Raw genomic sequence first — 17,886 nt, 5'->3', positions numbered from 1 at the left:
TGCACCTCTAGGGGCAGGTCGGTGGAGACAATGATGTACTGCAGAACATCGCCTGGGGAAAGCTGGTCAGAGGATGTCGGGGAGAGCGGGGTACCAGGGAGCGCCTTGTGACGTGCGCCCACAGGAAGACCCGAAAGTGGACGTTCCCACTTTAAAATATTCACAGGGCTCTTGGTGGTCAAACCAGTGATTGGTGCCCATCTAGTGGCTCCCTGTGCTCTACGATTCCAGGTGATACAATCAAAGCGTGTGTGGGCCAAGAGCTGCTTGTGCCCGGGCACAGAATCACCAAGGTGGCCTCAAAGGCTCCCCCAAAATGACTCCTCAAAAAACAGCTGGGGCAGAAAATGTGTGGAGTATTTTGAAGGGAAGCTTGGGGCAAAGATGCTGTTCGATGGAGCTGGCTAAAATTGAGTTTCTCATCAGGGCAGGCACTTCAGCTGGGGTACCGGTGATTGGAGGCCGTGTGACAGGCTCACCAGTTTCTGAGTCCCGATGCTGGGCAGCCCGTTCAGCCCACTGGACTGATGAAGTGGTGCTTACGAAGCCTCTTGCTGGCCTTGTGGAAAGCAGGGCAGTGTGGTGGGAGAAGTCGTGATAGTGTCAGAGGGAGTCATGGCGGGGATTGCGGTGTGGAAGGGGGAGAACTGGAGGCAGGTGCAGTGGATGTGTGACCAACAATGGTCAGGAAGGGAAACCCGGGTGTACCCGGGGCCAGCAGGGGGCCAGCAGAGTCATGTGTCAAAACCAGACGGCGGGCCCCAAGAGGAACCTCTTACGCTAAGCCCCACCTCACCAAACTGAGTCTTGACTTCATTAGATTTTCGACTCTCCCGGAAACAGAATCTTAAACCAGTGGATTAGGAATCCCCCAATCAGCCCTAGGTAGGTATTCCACATCATAGACTGCTGCTGTCCCCTGAGGAAAGTAACCTTGCAATAACCGAGCGATCTTCCCGCCTGCTGTGACTTCTTTTTCTTCTCCCTTTTGCCTTTCAAAGTCTTTCATTCTGTACAGCTCCTTGGAGCTGCTTTCTATCTGCTAGTTTGGATGCCTCCGGATGCAGGAATTGGTGAATAAAGCAATGAAGTTCTTTAGACTTACACAGTTGTATTTTCTTTCTTAACAGCTTGGTGGCAGCAGCGGGATTCGAAGGACACTTCTCATGGCTTCGGGGATGAGAAACACATGCATTGGTACCCATGAAGCCTTTGGATTCTCCGTCTTTTTTGCTGTCTCTGAGGGCTGTGGGTAAGTGTCTCGTGCATCTCAGCTCCACTCTCCTTGCATTGAGCTCCTGATCTAAGTGACTTTCCAGGCGCAGGTTAACGGGCCAGTGTAGTCTGACAGGATGCTCTAGCAGAGCATCTGTCTCAGCCCTGGGTTCGTCCACAGTGCCAGTCAAAGTGGTAGCAGGCAGCTGGAGCTGGCATATGGTTCCCTGAGACACTGAGTCTCTAGCCCTTGGTTAGTCCACAGTCCCAAATTTGGTGGGTTCCGCTGGTTCTGCCTGCAGTGCCGACTGTTAGGGTCTGCTGGTTCCGTGCGTAGTTCTGGCCAGGGGAGAGGGTGGCACAGACGTGTGCTACATCCACACCCAGTCCTTGAAAACTTCCCACATGCATTTGACACGCATTTTTCTCTCCCTTGACTGGATGCAGATGTCGATGAGTTCTGAGGAAATGCTGAAGGCACAGTGTGGAGGAATTCTGGGACCCTGCGTGACTACTTGGAAGAGTGCTGTCCCCTCCACCTGAACAACCACCCGGCACTACCAGAAATGAGAGGCGTCCTGTGATCGTGGATTGGAAGCCTCCTTGTTGTTAAGATGTCAGCTTCCTCCAAAGAGATGAACCAATTAAATGCAGTCCTTATCAAAATCCTAATGACATTTTGTGCTGAAAGACACCCATCCTAAAATTCATATGGAATCTCAAGTATGCCCAGATGTCTAAAATAGTCTTGAAAGGAAGTACTAAGTTGGAGGACTCTGTTTTTACTGATGTAAAACTTGCTACAAACCTACGATATCAAAACAGCATTGTAAGGGCATAAAGACAGACACATAGAGCATCGGAACAGAATAGAGAGCCCAGAAATAAGGTGGCCAAGGTTGTTCAACGGGGAAAAGACAGTCTTTTCAACCAGTGCTTCCTGAAAAAGTGGATATTTTCATGCAAAATCTAAACTTGGATTCTGACCTCACGCCAGATATAAAACTTAATTCTCAATGGATCAAGACCCAAATGTAAGAACTGAAACACTTTGAGGAAAACATGGGACAAAACGTTTCACAATAGGACTTGGCAATGATTTCATGGATATGACACTCAAGGCATGGGCAATAAAAAACAGAGTACAGACGCCAAAATTCGTGAATATTAAAACCTTTTCTGCCTCTGAAGACAACATCAACAGAGTAAAAACACAACCCATGCATCATGGGAGCCCATATTTGCAAATGATCTATCTGACAAGGGCTGAATCTCCAGAATAGACATAGAACTTCTCAACTCAACAACAAAAAAACAAACAACCCAAATCAAAAATGAGCAAAGTACTTGAATAGACTTTTCCTCCAAGAAGATACGCAAATGGTCAACAAGCATCTAAAAAGATGCTTAATGTGACTAATCACTGGGGAAATGTAAGTCAAAATCTCAATGAGACACCACCTCACATCCATGTGACGGCACCCCCAAAAAACAGACAGTGAAGAAAGGCATGCTGGCAAAGATGTGGAGATATTGGACCCACGTACACTGTGGCTGGAATGTAAAATGATATAGCTGCTGTGGAAATCAGCATGGCATTTCATTAAAACAATTAAAAATAGAATCACTAAATGACCCAACAATTCTACTACAGGATATATACACCTCAGAGCTGAAAAGTTGGTCTCAAAGACATATTTGAACACCCATGTTCACGGCATCATTGTTCATGATCGCTGAAACGTGGAACAGCCCAAGGATCCATCCAGGGATGAATGGAGAAGCAACATGGGCATGTATATATATACAATTGCATGTTATTCATCCTTAAAAACTAAGGATATTCTGAGATATGAGACAACAGGGATGAACCTTTAGGAAATTATGCTAAATGAAATCAACCAGTCCCAAAAATACTGGCCTTGTGTGACTCCACTTATATGGCATTCCTGAAATGGTCAGATTCAGAGAGACGGACAGCGGATGCTGTTGGCCAGGGGCGGGAGCAGGGGAAGGGGAGTGACCGATGAGTGGGGACAGAGCTTCAGTTCTGTGGGGTGACAAGAGTTCTGAAGATGGACTGTGGTGATGGCTGCACCACCGTACGACTGTGGCCAACACACTGAAGGTGCGCGTAAGGAAGTCAATGTGCTTGATGGCGTGCACACAGAAAAATGGGCAGGACGGTAAGTTTCACATTATGTGCGTTTTCAGCCAATAAAAATAGATTTTCTGTTAAAAGTGCAAATACAAAGAAATGAGCAGAGGATGATTTAGTGTTTCCATTCGTGCTCTTCCATTCTGACCCTGGTGTTTGTCTCAGCCCTTGTACCTGAGGCAACTTTGATCAGACAAATGTTTTCATTCTGGGCCTAAGAGAACCTTGAAATCAGAATTATACAAAACTCTGCAAAATTTTTGTGACCATGTATTTTTCAGAGAAAACATAGTAAGACATTTTTAATATTAAATTTAAGTTTGTTTTATATCAGTTTCAGGTCTACATCAGAATGATTCAATATGTGTGTATATTGTGAAATGATCACTATAAGAAGTCTGGTTGACGTCTATCATCAAGAGTTACAAATGTGTTTCTTGTGATGAGAACTTCTAAGATTTACGCTATTAGTGACTTTCAAAATGCAATATAGTAGTATTAATTCCTTGACTGCTATAAAATAAGCACCATAAAACAATTCCAGTGTATCCATTTTGTTATTAATTCACTGAATCTATTTTTTCTCAGAATCAATTAATTGTTATGCAAATGACTGAATTTCTTTTAATCTACATCATAATGTACTGACTACAGGTTCTGACATTTTAAGTTTTGTTTAGGTGTTATTCTTTCTAGCAAGTAAACTTTCCTGAATCTTATCAGTCATATCAAAATATATTCGGATGTATTTCTTCTTCCATCGATATTTAGTCACTGATAAAGTTCACCGTGTGCCATTTTAACCATTATCAGTTTTGTATGCTGAGGGTGATTTTACCCAGTAATAGACACCGTGTAGGTTCGAAGTCTCCTTGGAGGATAAACAGTGGGGGGAGGGCAAAGCATGGTACTTGTTTCATTTGCAGAGGGTCCATTTTGACTTTGCTCTTACAAAACGTGCTCTTTGTCCATTTGGGAATCTGAGGCCCAGGAAGTTGGAGGGACTGACCCAGACCTCAGGAGGGGGTCAGAATCCAGAGAATCCGGCAGGGCTCTGGCTTCCTCGGCCAAGGCTCAACCCCTTCCCTTCGGATTTTCTTTGGAAACAGGGACCTCATGGTCCTAGGGGAGCCCTGCCCACCCCGTCCATGGGGGGGGTCATCTTCCTGTTCGCATCCAATCATGCACAGGCACACTCACACCGATTTCTCCTGTGTGGACCATGCAGGGACCTCAGGAAAGAGCAGACACCAGGGAAGTGACAAGAGGCCGAGGAGAAGGCAGTTGGAGGCAGCTCTGCCATGAACAGTAGCATCCGTCCTCCTGCCTACATGACCAGAAGGCCCGAGACGGACCGAAGAATCCCTGAGGTTTCTAGGTGTGTACCTGTTCCAAGGGCATCCCTGACCCAGCCTGGAGGGCACAGGACTGGGGAGCTGGAGTCCACTTCTGTGGGCACCTGCTACTCTGAGGAGCCGTTCTCCTCTTGTGTAGACATTGGGTAGAGGAGAGAAGACCTTGGTGTCCTCCTGTGTCAAGTGGAGTGCGTCCAGCGGGTGACTCCCTGGGTTCCGTATGATGCTCACGAAGGGTCTGTGGCCCTTGGTTCTCCATCGATGACGCCCTGTGCTCTGAGCACCTGAGAAAATGCTTTCCCACCTGCTGGAGATCCTTTAGAACTGAGAGAGGCTTGGGGGTTCGGGTGGATGAGAACTTGGGATAAGGAAGAACATGCCAGAGCACTGTGAACTAAGGCCAGAGTCCAGGGACAAGACCAGTCCTTGTTGGACTCCCGAGGTCCTCACTTGGCTGGAGAGGAGAATCATTGCCTTGGTTGAGGTCAGGATGCTTCCTGAGAAAAAAGGACACCCAAGTGGAGGGACAGAAAGATGAGGGAGAGGGAGGCTCCTGAGGTTCCTCCCACGGCCTGGAAGCCTGCAGGTCCTGCTCCTTTACCCCTGGGACAGTGGGGAGCCTCTGCCTTGAGGACACCCAAAGAGACTTCCTGTTTGGTGGCTTCTGCCAGGGCTGCAGTGCTGGTGCTGGCCACCAGGGGGCAGGCAACCTCCAGCATCAGTGGTGCCCAATGAGGTTGCGTTTTCACTGTTGTCACTTCTATTGGGATGTAATTGCCACACAGCACTGCCTAAGTTAACACTGTTGTGTGGTACATTTCAAAATTGCTAAGAACCAAGAAGCTAAACTTCTCATCACAAGCAAACACTTACTTTTCTGTTTTCGGTGACGGATGTTAAGTGAACTGGTGGTGTCATTGCGCAGGCTGTGTGCATCCAGTCCCTGTGCTGACTTCTTAAACTTACACGGCGCCCACTCAGCCTGCCTCAGCTGCTGGAGCAGCGAATAGCCGTGCAGAGGCCTTTCCGGCTGTGCCCCGCCTCAGAGAGAACTCACTCCTCCTGGTACTAGCGCTCCTCTCCACAGTCTGACTTGGTGAAGAGCAGGAGGAGGGGACACGAGTTTCACAATTCTTCACTCAGCGACTGTGCACCGAGCACTCACCCTGTGCCAGGTGCTCAGGTGGGTGTAAGTGCAGGGCTGACAGTGACTGAGTGGTCCCTGCCGGTCAGGAGCTCACACTCTGGAGGGGACAAGGACAAAAGCATGAAAGCAAAGACATGAGAGGGGAAAGAGCCAGCGCTGAGGGGACATTCAGGGGCCTGTGAGGGAGGGCCAGGGGTCACCGGGTAGGGGTCTGAAAGGCCTCACTGGGGCGACATTTCCTGGGACCAGAATGACAAGAGGGAGCCAGCCCTGCACAAGTCTGGGAGCGGCGTGTCAGGGAGAAGGCACCCCTGCTGTAGTCGCTCATGGGCAGAAGGGGGTTTGGCCAGAGGATGTGAGAAAGGTGGCCAGTGTGGCTGGAGGGAGCCTGGGGGGAGAGAGGAGGCGGCGGAGGGCAGGGCCAGATCCTGGGGCCTGAAATCACGGTTCCAGTGCCTTGCATCTGTAAACGGCAAATGCCTCATATCTCACAATTTTGTGGTTGAGGAATCAGACAGAGATTAGCTTGGTTCTTCTGCTCGAGATGCCTCAAGGCCGCGGCCGCGGCCTCAAGTGATGCTCGACTGGCAGAGGATTTCCTCTCAGGTTCACTCAAAGGAGTCGAGGTGCACTTTGGACTCAGAGCATGGGTTCCTTTCTGTCTGTTGGCCTGGGCGCTGCCTCGGTTCTCTCCCATGTGGGCCTCTGTGTATGGCAGCTCAAAACGTGTGTGCTTGATTCCACAGCTCAGGGACAGGAGAGAGAGAGAGACACGGGAAAGAGAGAGAGACGGAACTTAAGAGAGGGAATAAGAAAGAAGTCAGAGACTTTCTATGTTTAAAATTTAGACATGACACTCGTCCACATTGGCTGTGTTCTATTGGTGAGAGCCAGTCACTAAGCACTCAGTGGTCACACAGGAATCTGTGAGGGATGTGTGTACCACGGGTGGGGATCTCTGGGAGCCACGGTGAAGGCTGCCCACCTCACAGATCAAGATGAGGCTCTTGGGTCTCTTTCTAAACAGAAGAGGAAACAATGGAGAGGTTTGAATCCAGAGGATGACAGTGTCTGGATTTCATTCATCAACCCTCTCCTTGTGCTGACATTGAAATGAGGCCAAGAGAGGAAGTGCCTGTTGCAATAGCGCATTGCTGAACCCAGGCCTGGTTTGAGTGGTGTTCATGCTACATCCCTTCTCGTAATTCTTCCATCTCTTTGTTTGTGCATTCCTTGCACTTGACACCACCTCACAGGTGGTATGGATATTATTTCATATACACCTGATGATGTCCCTAGCAAGTAGATTCTAGGCGGATTCCCCTTGGGCAGGTTTGGAGACTGGGGAGGCCCTGAGAGGCACAATGAGTTTTCCAGGACAGAGAACTGGTAAGATAAAGGAGGTCTGAATTCTGCTCTGCCTCCTCAAAGCTGGGACCCTCATCACATTCCCAGGGAGCTGTGGCTGGGGCTGTGGAAGCTCCTCATGTAGAGTTAAGAAGAAGACATGGGGGTGGTTTGGGTAGGTCCGATTACAGGAAGCAGCCCAGGTAATGGAATCTTGAAAAAGTGACCTCACTTCCTTGGCGATAGACCCCAACAGATTTAGAACTCTGGTAACCAGGCAGTTAATTCTAGAGACAGACCCCTAGCCAGTTCATCTGACTGGAGACACTTCGGAGTAAAACATGTTTACTTGTTGTGTACCAGTTTTCAGAGGCTCTAGGCTCAGGAAAACCCAGAGTGTGAGACTGTTGTGTTGTTGTGGACATCGGATCAAGCCTCATGGCCAATTTGGCAGGAGGTACCCAAAGGTAATGTGGGGCAGCCCAGGGCAGCCCACTGTAGGGCAGGACACAACTCGGATCCCACCTGAGCAGCCTCATAGCCCTTGCACCTTGTGTGAGGGTTTGTGTGTGAGTGTCGGTGTGTGTGTGTACGCGTGGGCGCTGTGCGGGAAGGCAGCAGGTGAGGAGTGGGTCCCTCCTGGGCAGGAGGAGAGTGTTATGTGCTGTCAGCCAGGTGAGTCTGTCATATTGATACCCCGGGGCTTGGCTGGCAGCCTGAGCAGCTGGGTGCTGGGATCAAGCTCCTCTGCCCTTGTGTTAATCCTGAGCCGTAGAAGTTTCATCTAGTTTCCTCCCTGGTCAGATGTCTGTGCAGACGTCCCTCTGTGCCTGAATTAGGGAACAGAATTCCTCATGGGGGTGTCCCCCTGTGGCGATGTGCAGGCAGGCCCCTGATGCCTCCTGGCCCATCTGCCGGGCACTGTCTTTCCAGAACTCCACGCAGGAGATCTTTGAAGAGCTACATGATGGGTTCGACTTCTCTCCCTCCCTAGTCAAGGGGCAGGAGCAGCAGGCCGCCAGCAGCATCCTGTGCCGGTCTGAGGTGAGAGCAGGAGCAGAGGGTCTCCCCGCCCACCACCCCAAGATGTTCAGGTTGGGCCTGGAACCCAGGTCCGAATCTGAGCACACCCCTGGTGCCCTCACAGGGCTTTCCCACTGAGTGTCCTACGGCCTTACTCCCAAAGGAGTCTGGGCCTCCTCTCCTCCCCAGCCAGCTGAGGGCTCGGGTGGAAAGACACTCTCCACATGTTTCTTGGAATCGTAGAGGAAAGGTTTACTGTTGTTGTCACTTCTCACGAGGCCATGAGGACCTTAGCATTTTGCTCCTGTTTTGATTGATGTAACTTCCTGGCTGGGAAGCTGTAGCACTCAGCGCCACTGTGCTTGCAGACCTGCTCCAAGCCTCACAAATCATCACACTTGCTAGGCTGATTACACACAAAGAGCATGGGCGTGGATTACAGGATTCTATACATTTCTCTGCACCTTGTCATCTCACAAAACACTTCGAATCAGAGCAGTTTGTTACGTGCTGTAAAACTGGTGAGTCTGTGATATTCATACCCCAGGCTGGCAACCTGAGCAGGTGGGTGCTGGGGATCAAGCTCCTCTGCCCTTGTGTTAATCCCGAGCCTTAGAAGTTTCATCTAGTTCCCTCCCTGGTCAGATGTCTGTGCAGATGTTCCTGTGTGCCTGAACTAGGGAACAGAAATTCTCATGGGGGTGTCCCCCTATGGCGATGTCCAGCAGGCTCCTGATGCCTCCTGGCCCGTCTGCCGGGCATTGTCTTCCCAGAACTCCACTCAGGAGATGTTTGAAGAGTTATGTGTTGGGTTCGACTTCTCTCCCTCCCTAGTCAAGGAGCAGGAGCAGCAGGCCACCAGCAGCATCCTGTGCCGGTCTGAGGTGAGAGCAGGAGCAGAAGGTCTTTACCCCCACCCCCCCCAAGATGTTCAGCGTCGGCCTGGAACCCAGGTCTGAATCTGAGCACACCCCTGGGGCCCTCACAGGGCTTTCCCAACGGAATGTCTTACGGCCTTGCTCCTGAAGGAGTCTGGGCCTCCTCTCCTCCCGAGCCAGCTGTGGGGTAGGGTGGAAAGACACTCTTCACGTTTCTTGGAATCATAGAGGAAATGTTTAATGTTGTTATCACTTTTCACGAGGCCATGAGGACCTTAGCATTTTGCTCCTGTTTTGATTGCTGTAACTTCCCGGCTGGGAAGCTGTAGCACTCAGCGCCACTGTCCTTGCACACCTGCTCCAAGCCTCACGAATCATCACACTTGCTAGGATGATTTACACATAAAGAGGATGGCGGTGGGATTACAGGATCCTATACATTTCTCTGCTACTTGTCATTGCACAGAACACGGCAACTCATTGTAGGCCGCTCAGGTCAGGAGCTGAGGCCTTAAGTGACTTCATCATATTCCACAGAGGAGGACATTTTGCACAGCGATTCAGCCTTTCGATGCTGTTGGACCTTGACATGACCCAATTCTGTTGCCATTTGAGCCAACACTGCAGGGCACATTTTAAGCGTGTCCGAATAGACTCTAAGTTTTCCAGGTCTGCCATGACATAGATCCGCAGATTGGCGGAAGGTCACTAATCATCTCTTTGCTCCTGTCTGTGGTGGGGATGTTCATTGATGACTCCCTGGGATAATGCTCTTACCTCAGGCTCTTAATGCACAGAGGTACAATTGTTCCTCAGGTCACAGAATGCCTTGAAGGTACTGAGTGTTTGTCATTCCCCTAAAAATCAAATTGTACTTTTAAGTCCAAAACCATTTTCAAGGCGGGCTCTCGTCCCTCTTGCACAACTTCCTGAGGTGCTGGGAGGTTCTGGTCTGAGCTCCAGACCCTGATGCTCCTGGTGGTTCATGGTGATTCCACTGACTCTGTGTCCCTCCTTGTCCACGTGGTATGCCAAGGAACCCACCCTATCCGTGGCTGAGGCCCGCACGATGCTGACCCTCAAGGCAGGCGCAGTGCAGAAGGTGGTAGGCTGCCTGCAACCGTCTTTCCACGGCAGATCCATCTCCGTCACCACCTTCCCGTGTGTGTACCAGGCCTTCTACCCGACCCCACAGGTCCTGGACCAGCTGCTCCAGAGGTGAGTGCCCCCCCCTCCACAGCACAGCAGGGAGTCTCCTACCTAATAAACGTGTGCCTTGGGAACGTCCCCACACCTCTCTGAGCGTCACCTTGCTCATCCAAATAGTGGGGTGGTAAGAGGATGAACCTCACAGGGTCACTGAAGGAAATCACGGGAGAAAGCACGGCAGACGCTTGCCTGGTGCCGGACTCCACAGAAGGGGCTGCTGCTCATGCTGCGTGTCCTCACGCTTACAGCTTCCGTCCCCAGTGAGGAGACTCCCTGCCTCTCCCCTCGCTGGCCTGTGGCCTTCCTGAGTGTGGAAAAGTACATGAAAGCAAACTGTTTTCCTATTGGCAAGACAATTTAGCGAGTCCATCTAGCTGATCCTGGTCCGTGTCTTCGGTGCGGCCAGAGCAGTGGTCTCTGTGGGCAGCAGAGGAGACGCAGGCCCACTCAGAATTCTGGGAAGGCTCTGGATGGGGTTCATTCATTCAATACCATATGTTAAGCTCCTACTACATTCATACCCTTTCCTACACACTAAGGATGTCCAATGAAGGAAGCAGACACTATCCCTGGGGCTCAATTCTAGCCTGAGAGCTAGAAGCTCACTTCTGGGCATCGTGAGTATTCATGCCCAGAGGACGTTAGATGTCACACCCTCTTGGCCTCCTCTAGATATGGACGCATGCTCTCATAGTCAGACCACGATGACAGACCTCAAGGACCAACTAAGACCATGAGTGGTGTTGGGTCCAGAGGGAGGGCCTCCTGTGTCCACAGAAGGGGCTAGGAGACCATGGGGACTGTGGCTATGGATGGACTGGCAGACCCTGGATCTCACACCTCTTGGGGTTTCTGTGGGAGGCCTGAGGTCTGCGGTCTTCCCTACAGGAGGAAATGAATCAAAGAGACCTGTTCACGGTGTGCCAGTCCCGCCATGGGAAGCAGAGGAGAGGCTGGGCTGAGTCGGCCACTGAGAGACTCCTCGCTTCCACAGTTCCCTCTCCCTCTCCCTGCCCTCTGCACATGCACCTCTCCTAAGCACCGCCACTGGGGCCCAGAACAGTAGGTGGTGAGCAGCCTGGTCACAAATCTGCCTCCAACCTCAGTCCTGATGCTCGAGCGTGGAGGATGGGGCAGGCTATGTCCAGGCCCTTTGGGAAAAGAGTGTCAGGTGGAAGACCAGACTCACACAGGCTCTCTGTTAGATTGGCTGATGACCAGGCCTTCCAGTGCAAGGACAGCCACCCAGGGATTGGAGTGGCTGGTCCACCCTCTGGGGCTCAGGCACAGAGAAGGTGCTGTGGGAACACAGTGTGGAACAGCAGGCCAGGCCTGTGACTCTCTTCACACATGCCTCTCCCCAGTGCCCTCTCTCCCATCTGGGGCCCCCGGCCTCAGGAGAACTCCCAGGATATGTGGCAGATGCTGCGCCACTCCAGGATCAACCTGACGTTGGCGTATCTCCAGGACCTCTTGCCTGGCTCGGTCCTGAAGCACCAGGCCACCCCTCTTCTCATCCAGGTGGACCTTTTCCAGGCCACTGAGTTGGAGACAGAGGGTAAGGGAGACCGTAGGCTTGGAAGACTACCCCAGTGGGTGGGTCACGACTGGGGATTCATTTAAAGACAGTGGGATCTTTCCTGTTTGGGGAAAGGCACGTGGAAAGCAACTTATGTAGCTGACCCTTTCTCTTTCTCCAGCTCCTGCCCCAGCTCCAGCACTTCTGCCAGGTGCAGAGGCAGAAAAGGGGCCACATCTGGAGCTGGACGGAACTCCAGTTCTATTTCTGCCATCACTTCTAGCGCTGGAACCGGCAGCAGCGCCCTCAGCTGCTCCAGACCCCGAGCGAGTGCCATCAGCAGCCCCAGCCCAAGTGCCAGGTCCTGAACTGGACTCAACGGGACCAAGGGGTCTGCTGGGATTTCCACCTCAGGCTCCAGTAACAGCCGCAGAATCAGCTCCGGTTCCAGAGGCTTCCCACCCCTGTCGAGTGACCGGGAAGAAGCAGCCCGATGGGAAGCCTAGCCTCATGGCCTTCTCCCCAAGGGACGTGGCAGAACAGCTGACGGCCATTGACGCGGTGAGCACCCGGGCTCTCAGGGCGGGGTGGGGCAGGCCACCCCTATGCCATCAGCTGGCCCAGACCTGCTTTTCCCTGTGGCGGCTCCTGTGACCTGGGTCCCAATCCCAGCTCCACCACTTCCCAACCATGGGATCTGGGCAACTCCCCAGCCTTCGTGTTCCACCCTCACACTGTAGAGATGGGGACCAAGAGGCCCTGCTGGACAGAGGGGCTGAGCACATGGAGTGAAGTAGAACACAGAGGAAGCCTGGTGGGGCTTGGCCCGAGAGGTCGGGGAGGAGAACTCACTGTGTGCAGCCAGGAACTCAGGCGGTCCAGCCATCTGCTCGGGATGCTCAGCAGCCTCAGCATTTGTGATGCACCAGACGTGTACTTCACTAAAAGGGAGACAACCTGCCAAAGCCCGTGGGTGTAGCTGGCACAGGGGAATGTGCAGCGGAATGGGGCCTGGGACCAAGGATGCTCAGGATGCAGGGAGCTGCCCCCTTGGGAGGAGCCAAGCGGAGCAGCCCTCTGGAGCTTGCAGTTTGTGGGGGTGGGCTGTGTGTAAATGCTCCTGTCCTTTCCCCACCAGTCTGGAGTCCCGGGTCCTCCTGTGCTGGGTGCTCTCAGTGGAAGAACAATGAAAGCGAGGGGCTCCCACCACGCTGAGAACACATCCTCAGCTTCCTGAGCCCCTCCTTAGACCGGTGACTCCTGCTTGGACACTCAGCTGGGCTGTGGCAGGGCTGAGTGACACTCCCCCTCCTCCCCAGGAAGTGTTCAAGAACGTCGAGCCCTCTGAGTGTCTGGGCTCCACCTGGGGCAAAAGAAACCGGCCCGGACATGAGAACGTGGCACCCACCGTCTGGGCCACAGTGGTGCAGTTCAACAGAGTAGTAAAGTGTGTCATGACGTCCTGCCTTGGGGACCCAAACGTGACGGCCCGGGGCAGGGCCAAGGTTCTGGAGCGGTGGATCGAGGTGGCCAGGGTATGCGGGGGGAGACCCTCTCCAGAGCCGTGGAACTGCCCCTTCTCCTTGATCAGCTCTCAGGACTGAAGGCTGCACTCTAAGCCCCTGCACAGTCGCTAGGTCCTTCCTGTCAAGGGCACACTGACCTTGACTCGCATGTCCCAGTGGTGGGATGCTCACTTCCTCCCTGGCTCCTTCCTACTTTGAGCGAAATTCCTCCTCCTGGAAGTGTTACTCTGTGGTCCACCTGTGCCCACCCTGGCGCCCTGGCCCTCTGTCCCTCTCAGGAGGGGAGAGTGGAAGGGAGGGGGACTGAAGCCAGATCAGACAGGGCTCCTGCTCCCCCTCCCAGCTCCTCCTCTCCCTCCTCAGGAGTGCCGAGCCTTGAGGAACATCTCCTCCCTGCACGCAGTCCTCTCGGCTCTGCAGAGCGTGCCCATACACAGACTGAAGAAGACCTGGGGGAAGGTGTCCAGGTGGGGAGGCCTCTCCACAGGAGGACCAGGGGGAGAAGGGCGCTCGCACGTGTCTGCCATTGCCCTCTCGTAGGCTGGAGCTTCCTGGGTGGCAGTAAGCCCTGGGCACAGGGCCTGGGTGGGTGTGCAGTGTCCCTGATCCTCACTGGCAACTTAGGCCCCCAGTTCTGCTTCAGGAATCAGGTTCCCTGGCTGTCACATAGTAGGTTGAACCAAAGTGGAGATTTTCAAGTGTTTGCCATACAGCAGCAGAACTCTGTGCCCAGTGGAAAACCAAACTGGTCAAAATACAGCTGCTGCATAGAAAAGGGAGTGGCAGCCCCAGGTGACCAACATGAGATCCCCCTCTGCAGTCCCATGGTGACGTCAGTGCTCAGAGGACCCCCACGAAAATCCTCATTCAGGCAGTTTGGATTTTCCAGATTCTCATAGAGAAGGGACTTGCACTTATGCCCCCTGCCCCATTGTTCCTGAGTTTCTCCTTTCTCCTTTCCCCCCTCAGGAATAGCTGCCGAAAATTTAAAAAGCTCTGTGATGAGGACAACTCCCTTAGCTGGGAGCTGCTCATCAAGGTAGAGTGGAGGCTGGCATGTGGAGGGAGAGGCAGGGTGTGTGGAAGGGGGACGGGGCAGGATGTGGACGGTCATTTCTCACTTGGAGTTTCTGTGTACAATTCCAGTCTTCCCTGGATGAACAGGAAGATGGGGTATGTTTGGTCCATGGGCAGGTGGGGGAGGTGTCTGTGGGGTGGGAAGCCCCGGTCATGGCAGGAAGTGGGGGTGTCTGGGCTGATCCCGGAGGGGATGCTGAGCTGGCCGGTTGAGCAGGGGCTGCCTTTCATTTTGGTCCACGCTGTCAGCACTTAGATTCTTCCAGGCTGTTGCATGGATGGGTTGGACGGGCTTATGTTTCTTCCCTGAAGCAGCTCAGTGTGTCTTTAGGAAGCCAGGCCCCCACTGCTCTTTCTGTCTTCACCACTTCTCCACGAGGAGGGCACCCTGCCTGCCCTCGGGATGGGCACTGCCAGGCATTCCCCCAGGCCAGGTGGACAAATGGGCTGCCCAGCCTTGAGTCTGAATGACTGGAGCATGACAGATGTTTGTGCATGTGTGACTCCCCACTGGCCCTACCACGGTCCCTGCTAGTCTGTCCCTGTCAGGAACACTCACCTGGGTCCTAGTCAGCAGTAACTGGTGCCCAGGTGGCTTATGGGAAGTGTCCAGGAAACTGGTGGTGCTCAGTGGATCTTTCCTGAGTGGACCTCATAGGCTCCACATGAAAGAGAAACCGAAGTGTCCTCTCAGCCCCGCCCCACCCTTTCACGCCGGGTGGGGTGAGAGCCAGAACCATGTAGACCGTCACTGACGCTGAGTCCTCAGGAGACCCTGCGAGGTAGGGGGAGTTGTCACACTTTCCAGATGAGGAGGCTGACTCAAGGAGGACAGGCCTTCGGCCCAAGGTCACACAGCGAGAGTGTTGGAGCTAGGGTTGTTCTAGAATCAGAGTGTGCTGGAGGATGGAGTAGCATGGGTACCAGCTGACTTGGTTCAGACGTCCAGGGCTGAGGTCAGAGGGGCTGAGGAGAAGTGGGGTGAGGGGAGGATGGCCTCCTTGACCCTGTCCTCAGTCCTGGCAGAAGCAGCCCTCCAAGTTTGCCACCCTGCTGAGGACCCTGCAGAGAGGCCGGAAGAGGCAGCAGCAGAAGGTGAGTGCGCCTGTGGGGAGGGGCTCCAAGGTCAGAGGAGGGGACTCTGCCCTCCCAGCTGGGGGCTCCAATCCAGAGAGGGGGCCTTCCTCCTGCAGCCCTCCTCCTGTTGCCGCAGAGCCTGACACCCGCCCTTAGAAGTGACCAGGAGGAGGGCCTGGGGAGCTGCAGCAGGATGGGTCGGGAGAGTGGAGGGGCCAAGGATTAAAGGCCCTGTGACCAGCCAAAAGCAGGCCCTGGGAGGTGACCAGGAGGAGTCTGGTGTTCTTGGAGGGTGAGGGGTGGGGATTGAGGGCCGGCTATAAAGGATTTGAGGCTGCTCCGTGTGGGGACCCTGGGCTGGGCCAGGAGGCTGAGCATGAGGAGTTTTCAGGGGAGGGTCATGGGGACACCTGAGACCAGGGCCTCATCCCATCTAATCCCAATGGCACAGGGCATCGTCCCCTTCCTGGGCACCATGCTAACTGACCTGATCATGCTGGACACTGCCATGGAGGATTACGTAAATGTGAGTGAGGCCGGGGGCCAGAAGGGGATGACCAGGTTGGGACTTGGGAAGACACAGTCCCAGTACCAAGACCTGAGTGGTCAGAATGTGGTAACTTCCTGTCGTGACAGCCTCCCAGGCTCCCCTGTGTGCTGGGACAGTGTGCCCCTCTTAGGGATGAGGGAACGAAGGCTCCACGTGGAGCCCGTTCCGGGTCCCCAGGCTGGCGAAGCAGCAGAGCTGCCCGCCTGCAGAGCCGCATGGGCTTTGTTGGAGGCGAGAGAGAAGTCGGCCTCCAAGTCAGGCAGCACATTGCTGGAGCTGTCCCTTCCTGCCTGAGGACTCAGCCTCCCTGTCCGTCATCAGAGGGGCTTGGGCTACAGGGTCTTTGAGTGTCGGCCCCCATGTCCTCCCTTCTCTGCAGCCCAGAGCCTGGCCTGGGTCCAAGTCCTGTTTTCTGTCAGGCCCAGCCCCCTCCTAGACCTGGAGCTGGGCACCATGAGAAGGGGTGTGCACGGGGGCTGGTCATAGCTAGGGGGCTCGTTCTGATGGACTTTTGCTGTCTGCCTTCCAGGGCAATGAGATCAACCACGAGAAAAAGAAAAAGGTGAGCAGCTGTGGCCTTCCATGTCAGGGAGGAGAGGGGCGTGGAAACCAGAGACGCCCCTGGGAGGAACTCTCCTGGGCACCGCCCGCTGCATCTTACATTTACTGAGAGTGTTGGATGACAGAGAATCAGGAGACCCATCCAGTGGGGGGGTGGGGGCAGCGGTGGGCATCAAGCAAAACTTCCTGCGGGAGGGGCTTCTACCCACCACTGAGAACAGGTAGGTCCTGCGTGGAATTGGAGGGAAGGAGGGTCCCATGTGAGCAAGGACCCAGGACCAGCCCCTTGCCCCACTCCTCACCCCCTGAAGACCCTGCAGCATCCCCAGCAGGCTCTGTCTGCATCCTCTCCTCCCTCTGGTGCCAGGAGCACAAAGTGATGATGGAGATCGTGCAGCTCCAGGAGGCTGCAGAGAATTACAACCTAGAGCCCCAGGAGCGATTCAGGGCCTGGTTCTGGGACATGGAGCAGCTCAGTGAGGACGAGAGGTGAGGCTGGACAGGACATGGGGAGGAACAGGTGCACTCTCCCTGCTGGCCAGTCCGGAGAGCCTGAGTCCATGACTCCCTTGTCAGCCCTGACCTGTCGCATGGCGATGGCTGGGGAAGCTGGGCTCCAGCTGCTGGGCAGATGCCGGGAAGGACACCGGGGCTGCGGATTGTGGGAGGCTCACAGGTGCCACTCTATCCTGTAGCTACAGCCTGTCCTGCCAGCTGGAGCCCCGGTGCTAGTTGGCCAGCAAATCTCTCCAGGCCCAGAGAGCATGGCCATCATGAAGCTGAGGAGAGAGTGAGCGTCCCGTTGTCGTATGACCTCTTGCTTAGCAGCAGGGGCCCAGCTGGGGCACTCAGGGTGCAAGGGCCCCACCGCCTGCCACCCCTTCCTGAGGCCAATTTCCATCTCTGTAGGGGTGAGAATCACTGCTTGTAAATAGTTCATGCCAGATTTGCATACCGTTGTATTAAAGTCCTGTTTCTCTTAGAGCCTGGGAGTGGTGGTTCTTTCACATTCTGTGCTAATTTAAACGCTGTCCAGACTCTCAGATTCCTCACTGGAGTAAGACATTTTGCAGTCATCCGATTATTGTGTGTGGGAGAGGGGGGAATGTGCAGCCCCTCCCTTGCTGCTGAAGGAGACCCCCAAGTGCCCCTCCTCAGAGGACAGGTCCGTGTCAGCATCGTGAAGCTGGGCCAGGAGCAGAGACAGCCCCTCAGACCCCTGAGATGGGAGGTCGAGGTGTTTT

General features: G+C 53.9%; 2 protein-coding genes across 18 annotated transcripts in view; both read left to right on the top strand.

Moving 5' to 3' along the window:
• Window positions 1-1,801, top strand: part of LOC111772027 (protein phosphatase 1L-like) — a 63,074-nt gene extending 61,273 nt beyond the window's left edge. For 5 of the 6 annotated variants that reach the window (XR_011428962.1, XR_011428961.1, XR_011428958.1 and 2 more), the window contains 2 exons: window positions 1,131-1,252; window positions 1,663-1,801. Coding sequence is in view for 1 of the 6 variants with exons in the window: in XM_070243097.1 (XP_070099198.1) it covers window positions 1,131-1,252; window positions 1,663-1,672 (132 nt within the window). In the remaining 5 variants the exon portion in view is untranslated. The remainder of the gene's footprint in view (window positions 1-1,130; window positions 1,253-1,662) is intronic. The other variant, XR_011428959.1, reaches the window with a different exon arrangement.
• A 1,469-nt stretch (window positions 1,802-3,270) lies between these two features.
• Window positions 3,271-17,626, top strand: LOC138919064 (ral guanine nucleotide dissociation stimulator-like). Of its 12 annotated transcripts, none has more exons than XM_070243092.1 (16): window positions 3,271-3,401; window positions 4,602-4,751; window positions 8,156-8,266; window positions 9,019-9,129; window positions 10,160-10,341; window positions 11,697-11,890; window positions 12,033-12,412; window positions 13,171-13,386; window positions 13,741-13,844; window positions 14,347-14,416; window positions 14,524-14,550; window positions 15,481-15,549; window positions 15,983-16,057; window positions 16,611-16,643; window positions 17,010-17,131; window positions 17,338-17,626. In XM_070243092.1, exons 4-16 carry the CDS (start codon window positions 9,034-9,036, stop codon window positions 17,372-17,374), a joined length of 1,605 nt encoding a protein of 534 aa, XP_070099193.1. In that variant the 5' UTR covers window positions 3,271-3,401; window positions 4,602-4,751; window positions 8,156-8,266; window positions 9,019-9,033; the 3' UTR covers window positions 17,375-17,626. The 12 variants fall into 12 exon arrangements, with proteins under 12 accessions (XP_070099193.1, XP_070099191.1, XP_070099192.1 ...); XM_070243090.1 differs by having other exon boundaries at window positions 15,472-15,549; XM_070243091.1 differs by lacking the exon at window positions 8,156-8,266 and having other exon boundaries at window positions 15,472-15,549.
• Window positions 17,627-17,886: the final 260 nt, after the last annotated feature.

The sequence above is a fragment of the Equus caballus genome, chromosome 19 (assembly GCF_041296265.1).
Source record: "Equus caballus isolate H_3958 breed thoroughbred chromosome 19, TB-T2T, whole genome shotgun sequence".
NCBI classification, from domain to species: domain Eukaryota; kingdom Metazoa; phylum Chordata; class Mammalia; order Perissodactyla; family Equidae; genus Equus; species Equus caballus.
The sequence above is the reverse complement of the archived record's forward strand: the minus strand, read 5'-3'. Positions and strand labels throughout refer to the sequence as shown.